General features: G+C 44.1%; 1 protein-coding gene across 8 annotated transcripts in view; it reads right to left on the bottom strand.

Annotated features, from left to right (window-relative positions):
• Positions 1 to 3,767: 3,767 nt before the first annotated feature.
• macf1a (microtubule actin crosslinking factor 1a) overlaps positions 3,768 to 13,024 on the bottom strand; it is a 167,046-nt gene continuing 157,789 nt past the window's right edge. For 3 of the 8 annotated variants that reach the window (XM_030063174.1, XM_030063170.1, XM_030063169.1), the window contains 4 exons: positions 8,680 to 8,897; positions 6,605 to 6,727; positions 5,607 to 5,718; positions 3,768 to 4,727 (listed from right to left, as the gene is read on the bottom strand). In XM_030063174.1, coding sequence (XP_029919034.1) covers positions 4,492 to 4,727; positions 5,607 to 5,718; positions 6,605 to 6,727; positions 8,680 to 8,897 — 689 coding nt within the window. In that variant the 3' untranslated portion in view covers positions 3,768 to 4,491. Of the gene's footprint in view, positions 4,728 to 5,606; positions 5,719 to 6,604; positions 6,728 to 8,679; positions 8,898 to 11,738; positions 11,772 to 12,497; positions 12,561 to 13,024 lie in introns of all 8 variants that reach the window. The other 5 variants (XM_030063173.1, XM_030063172.1, XM_030063171.1 and 2 more) reach the window with 3 other exon arrangements.

Below are 13,024 nucleotides of genomic sequence, written 5' to 3' on the forward strand. Positions count from 1 at the left end.
CAGTGCCGGAGCTCCCAAGTTCGAGCACGTCTCTGCCTTCACTGTGGCATCTGTGGTTTGGGGTTGAAACAAAGTGCTAATGTTGAATTCCACGGTAAGTCTGCCTTAAACTAACAGTGAACACTCAGCAAGCGTATTAATAGAGCCGGGCTGCCAACATATATAATTCTTGTGAAAGCAGCAGGTTTTGCATTATGCTACGTGACACCGTTTCATTAGTTTAGCTTTCTCACTGGCAGGCCTAATGCAAACACGCTCTGTGAGTGCGTGTGAGTGTGTGTGTGTGTGTGTGTGTTTTAACCGAAGGGATTTGGAGGGAAGAAATGACTCAAATATAGTAGCGAGGGTCAGCCCTGTGCCAGCCCGTGTTTGTGTACGCTTGGCTTCAAAGCAGCCTGGTACTTGTGGTCACTTTGAAAGGCATGAATAACACTGACCTAACCAAAGTGACCACCGTTCATTCTGTCCTGGCCGAAAGGGCGAGTCCCAAATGCCAGGAATTAGCGCTCTACCCATTTTATTTTATTTTTTTATTTTTTTGTTTCTGTGTACATCAGCAAATGAATTTTGGCTGGAGAGATTGCGGGGCCGAGTGAGATGGCGGAGGAGAAGCTGAGAGGAATGGAGAGAGATTTGGGGTGTGATCAGATGAGGGAGGGAAAAAAAAAGCAAGAAGTAAAAAAGGAGGAAATGAATGGGAGTAGGGTGTGAAAGAAATCTTGAAAATTCACATTCCTGAGAGGCGGAGGAGAAGAGGAGAGGAGTGAGGACTGTCATCAGACGGAGGAGGCAGTGACGGCAGACGGACCGCGGAGGAACAGCGCAGATGGATGGAGAGTGGACAGAAAATAAGAGAGGAGTGAAAAGGCTGGGTCTGCTTGCATGCATGCGTGTGTGTGTGTGTGTGTGTGTGTGTGTGTGTGTGTACACACAGCTGCAGAGGGTGGACTCACTCGACAAATCAGACCTCATCATCTCCGGTGGAACCACCAAATAAACAGGACAAAGTTATTTTCAAATTCCCCTCCTCTCTCTTTCTCTCTCTCCCTCACACACAAACATCAGCCAGAGCTTCCGTCTTGATCGTGAGATGAAACAAAAGACGAGGGAAAAGACACCGACGTATCAGTGCCGCTCTTCGTGGGAGGAAAAGTGGGAGTTGAAAGTTCAAGAGGCCACAACCGCAGCACCCACCACCCCCATCCCGTCGTTTTTACCTCCATCCTCGGAGCAGAGGATCCTGCTGGGTGTGGTCTTATCTCTGTGCAGGCTAATTGCACCCAAGCCCCAATTACCAAGCAATGTCCGGTAAGTGCTGGGAGTCTGTGGTCTGCAGTCAGGCCTGAGTGAACCAAGACATACACACACACACACACACCCTACATCTATTTACCCCTGTATATACAAAGATTATGAGCTACCTACACATACACATATTAAATATATGCCCCTTCTTGGGTAAAAAAAACAAATAAAAACAAATAAATCCACTGTGTATAAAATCAGTGATACTTCATGTAAGCTAAAGCAAAAAGTAAAGCATGCACGCCCACCTAAAAAACAAAACTCCGTCATTATGCACCTAAAAAAAAAATTCCACTTCAATCAAAATAGTATAAAAGAGCAAACATTAAAAAAACAGTGGAGGCGCCCACACACATCCAGGAAATCTACTTATGCACAAAAATGTTTCGCAGTTGTAAAGAGATGCATGTGTGAACGCTTGGAGGAGTAATTCACTGCTGGAGAGGCAAATAATTTTTGAAATCAGTGCTAAATGACCAAACCTACTCTATGCACATCTTGAGCTGGCAAAAGAAGGCGGGCCCTTAGATGGAGGCAACATGGAGGAAAGGTAAATATTGTTCATTTGCAAACACTAGCTGCATGATAACGACACAAAGCTGGCTGAAAATTGTATTCCTTTAAGAATTCATATAATGTCACATAATAAAAAAAAAAAAATTCAAACACAATTACAAAAACCCTACAGCAAAATAATGAAAAAGCATGTACACACACACACACACACACACACACACACACACACACACACACACACACACACACACACACACATACCTGAACTGTGTGTGCATAAGCCCACACTCAGATAATATCACACACACCTTCACACACAGATATTAGAGCCTGTATTTACAGGCACAACCCACGTGAGGCAATAAATCAACAACACCAGACAGTTTTACTGCAAGCATATTTTTAATACAAAAACAGAACAAAAAATTGTTTATAATTTTAGTTTTTTTTTTTTTTGTTTGTTTTTTACTTTTACACAATTGACTCTTACTAACACCCACCCCTCCCTCCCTCCATGTTCTCATTATCACACTGAGAGTAGCACGGCATCAAAAGGTGGTGGACACGTCTCCTGCGTCCCAAATCCAAGCTCCAAAGAGACAATAAATAAATAAAAATCACCTTAAGATGTTTTCTTTCTTGCTGTAATTTCACTGTTTCCATAAACTTCATCTCTTACACTGAGATAACACAGAGACAAACTCGGGTCCTGTACACGACAGGACATTTAAAAAAAGCCTAGAAGGAGGGACGCTGGGGCGGGACATGAGAGGGGAAATCCGCTCTCATTGGCCCGATCTGCTCAGGTCCCCTGTCATTCATATTTGTAGTTCTTCTCTCTACATATGAAGGGCAACCCCCTTTGGTCATAATCTGGGAATTGTAGTCATTAGCGAATTAAACAGAAACAAAACAAGGCTGCCACTAGAGTGAGTCGGCATCCTAGTGAATAATGTAATGTTACACACTTTACACACAAATAATGTCAGAGGAGCGCATCAGAGCAGACGTTTCCTTGGTACAAAATCACAACTTATTTAATCGTAATACTAATCACTCTCTGCAACAGGTGATATGACATGAAACTGAAAAATAAATATAGATTTTTTTTAAGCTAGAAAACAAAAAAAAAGTACACGTGGATTATAAATTAACCAGAAAACAATGAGAGGAGAGAAAAAAAAAGACATTCGCAAATAAAATTTTTGCATACAGTGACTCAAGTCAACGTCCTCTATAATTTCTGTAACACGTGACGACGACACATGGTACACACCGGCTCGTGTGCGCAAGTGTGTGTCTGTGCTTCTGGGTTGCTAAGGGCAACACAACGCAGACACGGGATTACAGTGGAACTGCAGAAGAAGAGATGATTAGTGCACGCTGGTTGACGAACTCTTAATCCAGGAACAGAGTCATTACGATTGGGGTTAAGTTGTTGTACACTGTCAGTTTATGTGCTGTTAGTTGAGTGTGTCGCCATGACGATAGTCTTTTCTATTGAGAGTTTGTGATTCATTGTTTCGGATTGTGTGACGAATCCCCTCCGTTTCCTGTTAAAACGCACACACACACACACAGAAACACCGTACAGGTCAATCCCGAACAGCGAAGGTGATTCTGCCCTGTGGTGCGTGGATGTGTGTGTGTGAGTGTGTGTGTTTGTCCTCAGCTCTCGCACCACCACCACCAGCAGCAGCAGCAGTCTGAGGCTCGTCGGTGTGTGTTGCGAAGCAGGAAGTGGTCAGACGGAAAGCGCTCCCTGGCTCGGTGTTCGCTGCCAGTCCACACGTGGTGTCTGCCTCCGCGGGCTCCCACCCACAGATATGCTGAGGTGACGCTTTCTCTCACCGACCCGCTCGGGCGAAACAACATGGCAGTCATTGCATATTTTCTTTTTTTACTCATCGTTGAGGCATCTGACCCACAAACCAATATAATAACCCACGATTCATTTTTTTCTTTCGTCGTCTTCTTCTTCTTTTTTTTCTTTTTTTTTTTTTTAGGCGTGGTGGTGCAGCCAACTCCCTAACCCACCTCGGTGTAAGAATGTGTGTTTTTACCGTGTGTGTGTTTGTGTGTCAGTGTTGCAGAAAAGCAGTTTAAAGACTTTCTCTTCTTCCTCTCTGTCTCCGGTCGGGACAGTAACGTGTAACCCAAAGTAAGGCAGCATCACATCAGGTTTGTCGGTTTGTTTGGTCGGTTCTGCTTCGCTGGAGAACCTCAGAACCGTCGTGAGCGGCTCCGTTGTGACAGAAAACAGCAGGAGACGGGGAAAGGCAAACTGGGATCGGTTCTTAAAGGGGGAAAGTCGGTTTCTGTTTCGATCCCGTCGTCTAAGAGCACAAACCCTGGCCTGGGACTCCCAGACCAGAACCCCTCTCCTGTTGTGCAGGTTGTAGTGAGATTACGAGGAAAAGGAAAGAGAGAGAGAGTGTTAATCCTCCTCCTCCCCCCGGCAGATATCAGTCATAGTGCATGAGTCCCACGCGAGCCCTACGGATGGACGTGGATCAAAGAGGTGGTTCACCCGAGATGGTCGACGATAACAATCCACCCACTGTGAAACGTAGGAATATCAGTTCTGCTCCATCTTTGCGATCTTTGCTTTCTCAGAGCTGCATGGATGACGTTTTCCTTCCACGGTCCCATTCTCCGACCGGCTCGGTCTTATTTCTTTCCGGTGCCGGGCGTTTTGGGGCTGGGAGCCTTCTTGGAGATGGTTGGGATCTTGGAGGGTTTGGCTCCTCCGCCGGGCCGCCTCGGGGTGTCCGAGGTGTCTGAGCAGACAGAACGAGTGTCCTGAAGCTCCGACGCATCTGAAGCGTCACTGCCGCGGCGACTGCTGGCTCGACTGCCCGCCCGGCTGCCGGCTCGGCTGGTGGTCGACGCCCCCCGTTTTGGATCTAGAGAGAAGACAGGGGGGATGAAGGGGGAGGAGAGAGGGAGGAGGGCATAGAGAGCAGAAAAGGAAAAGAAAAATAACTGGGATTAGAAAAAAACAATGAACAAAGCCACAGTAAAGTTGTTGTCACAATAGTGTCACCCAATAGCTTTGTAAAATAATCTGATAATGACCCAACAAGATTCTTGCCAGTGATTATAGGCCCCCATTAGGCCAATCGGCATAATTATTTAACACCTGAATACAACACTGATTCCTTCAAGTTTCATAAAAAACAGACTGCAACTGCTTCACTGTATGACTCACGGCATGACTGACTGACATTTTTGCCGAACTTTGCCTTCTGGTGCACCAAAGAGTAGCATAAATACATCATTTTTAAAGAGGTCAAAGTGTTGGTATGAAAATACAACAAAATCAGAAATTTGCATTTGTTACACAGGTGTACATTACAATACAGAGAAAAGGCTAATAAGCTGAAAGAACTTTTTTTTTTTGTTTGTTTATTGTTACGTAAAAACACACCACGTCCCTTTACACACTCATGCTCTTTAACCCTATAAAGCCATTTGTATCATATATGATACAACAGAAAAATCATATAATTTTTTTTTTTTTTTTTTTTTTTTTTTACATTTTGCTATAGGACTAAATAAAGAGTTCAATTTCAAAAAAATTTGAATTTTCTGCAAATTCTTTCATAGTTCAGGCTTTATAGGGTTAATGAGGCTCTAGTGAAATTTTCCACAACATCTAGTGAGCAGATGCGTCATGATTTACGATGCACGGCTGCGCTTCAGTAAGTACTGCGACTCCATAAGTACTGCAACTGAATGTTTGATTTCTTGTGATTTTGGATTACTTGGCTGTCGTCTCTCACCAGTGCGAGCCGGTTTGCCGCTGGTAGGCGTCGTCCCGCCGTTCTCTCCGGTCAGAGAACCGCGGCTGGAGTGGAAGGTCGGCCTCTTCAGCTTGGACCCCGACGCTGCCCCCTAGAGGAACAGACAGGAAAGGTCACAAACCGACAGGACAACACCGGAACTCACCGAATACTGATGCACATCACGTTACGCTGACACTTAATATTACTCCTAAACGATGAAAAGCACATCACATACACATAGACACCATAGACACAAACTGATAAAAACATTTCTAATACCAGTACTAAACACACTAATATTACATACACAGACACTGTGCCACACTATTAGCTACAAATGACCAACATTATCACAAATTTATGAAGAAAGCCTGCTTGGTTAACTTGCTTTGCACCAAACCAATAGGAAAAAGGCAGCTACAGATAACGATACTGTGGAAAAAATGAAAAACTGTTGCCTGAAATCTGACTTCTTGCTCGAATTCAATGCAATTTGTAACAGAACTCATTTTCAGACTTTCCCCACATTAAACTCCATTCAAAGCTATCTGACGTGCATCTATCATAACTGATCGCTGGTGTTGGGTGAAAACCTTGTAGCTCCAAAATGTCTCATTTTCTGTTTTTCCAGTACAGGTTTTGAAAGAGTTTTATTAAAACCACAACAGGTAAAAAAAAAAAAAAAAAAAACATTGAACCAATCGAGCTTCGTGTGATTTCTCAACTGAAATCAAACATAAAATCAACAGAATTGGAGTTAGGAGGTTTTCACATGACAACAGCGAAATATCACCTTCTACATTTGTTCCATATAAAAGCTACCTGTAGTTTGCGTGTGTGCAGGAGTGATCACCTGGGAGTGTGTGTTAGTGCGTTAGCGCGTTCATTGGGGAGGGGGGAGGCTGGGCTTGGAGGGAGGTTGGGGTGGAGGGGGCGACAGGGTGGGGGGTGTTGGGGTGTAAAGGTGGGTGGGGGGTAAGGGGTGAGTGCGTTACCTCGTGCCCAGGGGTGCTGTGGCCGTGACCGAGATCTGGGCAGCAGTGGCACTTGGTTGGCGTTGGAGTTTTACTGTGTGCCAGCCAGGGCTTGGCATAGTCACGGGAGTGAGTATGGGAGGACTGAAGGAAGGATGGGAAGGGAGGGAGGGAAGGGAAGGATGGAAGGAAGGAAGGAAGGAAGGCAGGAAGGATGGATGGAGGAGGAGAGGAAGGCAAAGCAGCAAAGGAGATGGTAAAAAGGGAAGGAGGCGAGGAAATGAGGCAAGAGGGAAAGCGCAGGAGGAAGTGGAGCGCGGTGTGTTTTTATGTGACAGCCGATGATTTATTTATTTATTTGTTTATTTATTTATTTATTTTTCGAAAACACAGAACCGAACAGTGGAGGAAGGTCGTTTTTGAAGGCAGGTTAGCAGGGGGTTGAATGAGGGGAATGGGGGGAAAAGACAAAAAAAGATGAAAGAAAAACAAAGAAACAAGAACAACAAATAAAAATCTCACAGTTAAGGACGTGGTGATTTTTTTTTTTTTGACATGCAACAAACTGGACGATGGCAACCACACATTTACAAAGTCACAGATGTGGACTCTCTCTGTCTCTCTCTCTCTCTCACACACACACACACACACACACACACAGTTGACAATAATGTTTACACACAATAATCAAATGACAAACAGTGCTGACAATGAGAAACACCACATCAATAACATTGTATGACAACAACACCGCTGTTTATGAGGAGTCTGTGTGACTCGGTTGGTTGTATGAAAAGGTATTTAACTTGACAATGATGATGACAAAACATCTGCCATTTTACTTTCTTGACACGTCACAAAACAAAAGACAACAGTGGGACGAGGACTGTGTGCCAACGACAGAGACAACACAGCTGTTTGACACAGGGACGATAACAGAGGTGGTGGTGTGTGTTTGTGTGTGAGCTTATGTTCAAGTTTTGTGCAACTAAATGGGCAGTGGATGGCACTGACGGGTCGATGGAAGCATGTGTGAACTTCCACAAAATGTTTTAAATGGCTGATATTTCCCTTACCATGCATGAATCTTTTTTTTAATTTATTTCTCTGCTGTTACTGACCAGTTTTCAAATTCCTCAGGTGAAAACTGGTTCTCATTTAACCTTGACAACAGATGAATGATGAATCTGACGATCATCTAACTCGGTTGTGTCTTTACCTGCCTTTTTATGAAGGAAATTATCTTACATGTAAGTTTTTATCTCATTTGCGGAAATATGTATTGATTCCTGATTCCTTTGTTGTCTTTTCTCGAGTCCCATTTGACTTTTATCTCATCATTTCTCATTTCTGTGTGATTACAGTTTCCCTGCAGGTTTCAGACCTTTTTAATCTTACCTGGAACTGAATTTAAGACCAATTTAAAAACCTAAATAAGCTAAAAAGGTGGCAGAACCATCCCATTTTTGATCGACATCAACATTTCAATATCATTAAAGGACCATATTAGTTATTTTGAATGTTTAGCTCACTTATTACAATTTAGCCACATTTCACATTGCAACACACAATTTTAAAAATCAAGCAGGCACACTAGGGATTTTACAAAATATAATCAAAATTCCTTTATTGTCAAATTTGAATTTTTGGTTTGAGCACCCGCCTTTTAATGTTCTGCTTCTGTGGCTAACAAAGTCAACAACATTCATAAACCACAGAACAGATAATTGGCTGTGGAAAGCAAATGTTTCGCCGGGGGCTTTTTTTTTGTGTGTGTGTTTCAAAACACAACAGTGCTGCTGCCTTCAGGAAAACTAATGTGGACGACTTTATTACGGCTATGAAATACTGGTGTGAAGAAAGTTTGAAGTCATTTTCATATTGTAGTGGAACGAACGCAAACCAATGGCAGAAAAAATGATATCAAGTTCTAAAACACGATCGCTTGCTTTGGGTAAAGATTAGCAAACATGTGAAGTATAAACATTTTGTAGATATTACGCTAAACATGCAGAATGACTGCTATGGCCCTTTAAGGGTTTAGATCCTGTGGATGCCCTGGAATAAATTAAACCAACTTTGATATGAGCGCTCACCCTGGATGATGCGGAGGCCGTCGGCGTGGCGGGGGCGGAGGGGAGGGAGGCGCAGCTGTGGGCGCTGTGGGAGGCAGAGGAGGAGGAGCGGGTGGGCGAGGCGGTGCGGGAGCCCGGCTTGGAGCGACGGCCCCGTGAACGGAAGGCGGCCAGGCCCTGGGACGCTCCCTCTGGAAGGATGAACTTCTCCCTCAGCTCCAGGTTGGTGCGACCGCGAGCTAGAGAGTGAGAGAGAAAGAGAGAAAGAGAGAAAGAGAAAGAAAGAAAAGGGGAAAATACAGGGGGATGTGGAGAGAGAAAACGGACGTAGCAGAAGAGCAATGGGCGAGAGAGACAGAGTAGAAGAGGAGAAAGAGAGAGAGAAGACAAATGAGTCGGTTCGTCAAACAACAGTCTGCAGTTTTCCTCCAGCAGGGGGCGGCAGATGCAGCGAGCAGTGTGAGAGTCAGTGCTTCCCTGGATGCAGACATCAGAGTCTGTGCATGTTTCATTTGAGAGTGCACGTGAGCAGAGCAGGGGAGGGGGGGGGGCAGGGCAGAGTTTGGGGATTGAGGAGGTAGTGAGTGCACTTTGGTTGCTCATTTTTAAAGGGGAGATGTGAGTGAGTGAGTGTGTGTGTGTGTGTGTGTGAGTGTGTTTAGTTTGAGTGCAAAGGAGCGAGGAAATTAAATTTCACTGATACACATGAATACAATACGCAACGAAAGTCAGCGAGTCACTCATTATTTGTTCTCATTTTGGAGTCACAACATCATTATTGGAGGCAAGCTTTGGCTTTTATTAAATCATTAAAACATTTTTCCACACTGGAGAGCTGACGAGTAGATTATTTTTCAACCAGTGACACAGGTGTCTCCAATTTTGTTCAAATGACATTTCGCTGAGTGACACTTTCATTGCGTATTTGCTCGAAACAAATACTTGGAGGCCAGTGCAGGCAAAAGAACAGCCTCTCCTCTCTCGTTTCTCAACAAACTCTCCCTTTTAAATTCATTTTCACTTCTTGTTTTTTTGCTGGTAAGGACCGTTTAGCTCTGGTATGTGTACATAAATGTGGGGTCATGCCTGGTTTATGCTTAACGGGGGGGAGAGCCCAGAGATTCAGGCTTTCTCCCCTCTTCAAAAGACACTCAGCAGCATTCTCTGACAAGAAGTAGTGCAGCAGCCCCAGCACACAACACTCAAGCCCAGAGAAGCCAGCCAACAGAGAGATAAAAAGAAAAAGGGGGAGGGGAGACTGAACAAAATAGAATGAAGACAGAAAAAATATAGAAATGAGAGACAAAAGGGAAAGAAGGAGAAAAGGAGGATAGAGATGCTGAGGCAGAACAGACAGAGACAGAGTGAAAGAAAAATGCAAAATAAAGGAGTAGAGGTAGAGAGAGTGTAAAACAGAGTGAGAGAGGAGGAGAGAGAGAGAGAGGGAGGGAGGGCTGCAGCGAGCTGTAGCAGCAGTGCGACTGTGGCCGTGGTTGGCTCGCAGCTCCTAGCCACACCCCTCACGGTCATCGCCCCTAGCAACGGAACAGCAAGGCCATTCAATTAAATGGGTGCACCCTGCAATTACGTCCACCACGCCAGCCAGTCAGGTGCACCCTGTAATTGGGTCCCCCCACCAACCAGCCAACACATTTAAAAAGTAGCCACGTTGGAAGCCAGCGTTATTAGAAACCCAGGCTGGCCACGCCCAGGTCTTACTCACATTCTCTCCCTTCCTCTTGTGTCGGAGAATCTAATCTCTTTTTTGTTTTTATTTTCTTTATTTGTGGGATCAAGCTGGACAAATAGCCAGCGCAAAAGAGGAAGAAGCTGTGTCTTTAGTCATGTGCCATAATAATAGAGCCATGCCAAAAAAGCTGAGTATCGTCATGTAACTTTTCACAATACTACTTTCAGCTCTCTAGCCCCCTGAAGTGAAATGTATCTTTTATTTACTTCATTTTCATAAGCTGTTATGAAATCTACATTTTAGTGCGCTGCGTCAGATCAGTGCATTGTGCTAATTCTTTCATGACAAACTGAAATCGCAATTTTTATTTAAATTGTTTTGAGTCAATTTGTCATTCGATTTATCATATATGTTGTATATCTTATTAATCTACCAACATACTTGCTTGAATTTTAAGCTCTATTCTTACATTTTCAGTCAGTTCTGTCCATAGAGTATTGCAGTGTATCAGGGTAAAAATCATATCGTGGTCCATGTATACGGATTGTAGACCAACGAAGCCCTATAGAATACTCTTGCAGTATTAATTATATAATCATAATAAAATAATGTCAAATGATTTGTTTTGATGATATATTGGCTACCTGCATTTTTATAAAATCCCTTTCCCAAAAACTGTGAATCTGCCATTTTTTGGTGGAGTGCAGACTGTGCTTATGCAGTTACACTGCCCCTTGTGGCTGAAGCACAACATTACAAAACTAAATGAATGGCGGCAGGTAATTACCTTTCATTGCAATTTTAATACCTCAATGTCTAAAAAATGTTTTGATACAATGAAGGGTGGACTAATAATCTGTATACCAATTTTTTATGACATGCCTAGAAAACGCAGCTCATTCGTGTGTCGAGGCTGCTGGATATTTTCCCAGGTTTTTCCCACTTTATGAACCTTTTCCTTCCTTTGCTTTCTGCTGGGCATCTCCAGCCTCGTTTCGATTGTGCGCTCACCAAGTAAAATTGGGCCAATGTTGGCTTTATCATGTTAAAACAACAACAACAAAAACAGAAATATAAATAAATAAATAAATAAATAAATAAATAAATCCCCCCCAAAAAACATCAAGACCAGGGGTTGGCCGAACCCTGCTGCTGGTGTGAGTGAGGAAAGCGTGACGCAAATGCTGGCACACAGACAAGACTGACATCAACGACCATACATACATACGCCCCAACACAGATATACACAGGACACACACATATAGACACTCAGTGGTTTAAGACGGAGACTCGGAGCTGAATGGATGGATGGGTGAACGGATGAGAGTGGCAGAGATGGAGTGATGGAGTCAGTGACAGAGGAAGAGGGAGAGAGAGCGAGAGTAGGTACCTCGGCAGCAGAAATAGCCAGGAGTGACTGCCACTAAGAGACACAAGAGACAACGTGAAATAATCGCATGCTCATGGTGGAATGAAGACACACACACAACCACACACACACACATACACATACAGTTTTCTTGCACCCAGTTCTGCCTTTTTCATGAAGATATCACTTTACTGACACACACACACACACAAACACACACACAGGCATGGTCTGTGAAGTTGAGGTCGCTTCAGTAACCAGTATGTGATAAAATTACTCCTTTATTGCCACACGCAGGCACACACAACAAATGCACACACACACACACACACAATACACACACAGCTGACCAGAGGGGGTCCAGAGCCGCTGAGTGTCATTGAGCCCTGAAATGTTTTTGAAAAGGTTTCAGAAGTGCGAGCAGACAGGCAGGGCGGTACAGGACAGAGGAAGAGGAAGAGGAGGAGCAGAACAGGAGGAAGACATAACATTAGTCTGGTGGTGGCAGTCAGCAAGGCGCAGCAACAAGCCCAAACCAACAAACCAAACCAAAGAAGAAGAGACGGAGGAAGATGTGTAGAAAGAAAGTAAAGCGATGAACTGATAGAAAATCGGGGGCTGGCGGAAAAGAAAGCAAGAGAGAGCGAAAAGAAACCACAGCTGAAGAGGAGAAAGAAGAAACCGATGGAAGAAAGGGTGAGAAAGAGATTAAAAAAATGGAACAAAAGACGGGGCGATTAGGAAAGAGTGGAAGCGTGAGAGATAGAGGAGAAGTCCAACCTATACGAGATGAGATGGAGCTACTGGAATCGGAGCGGAGGATCTTAAGTCCGGGATGTTGCACTGGGGAAAGAGAAAGAGAGGGAGGAACGGGGGGAGGGAGAGGGAGAGAACTGAGGACCATGCACCATGCAATACTACTGTTTTATTTCAGAGAGAATGAAAGTTAAGACAGGGGACAGAAAGAGAGAGAGAGAGAGAGAGAGAGAGAAAAGGCCATGCATATACAGAAATAAACCATAAGACGAGATAAAAGTGGAAAGATGGAGGCTGATACGGGAAGAGAACCAGTAATAATCATGACCATAAACGATTATGCGCTCCTTGAGATGGCAAACTCCGGGTGAAGAGAGGTGGAGAGAGGAAACACACAGACTGTAGACGGCACTGGAAGAAAACACTGGAGAAAAAGGTGAAACGTGTGATTTTCCTGTATAACCTGCTGGAGTCGGCCTTGTCGGTGTGTTTCTTTTCTGCCCTTCTCCTGTTACTGTTTTGAATCTTAGAGGTGCAGATGCATATTTGCA

This window comes from Myripristis murdjan, chromosome 11 (genome assembly GCF_902150065.1).
Source record: "Myripristis murdjan chromosome 11, fMyrMur1.1, whole genome shotgun sequence".
In the NCBI taxonomy this organism is placed as follows: domain Eukaryota; kingdom Metazoa; phylum Chordata; class Actinopteri; order Holocentriformes; family Holocentridae; genus Myripristis; species Myripristis murdjan.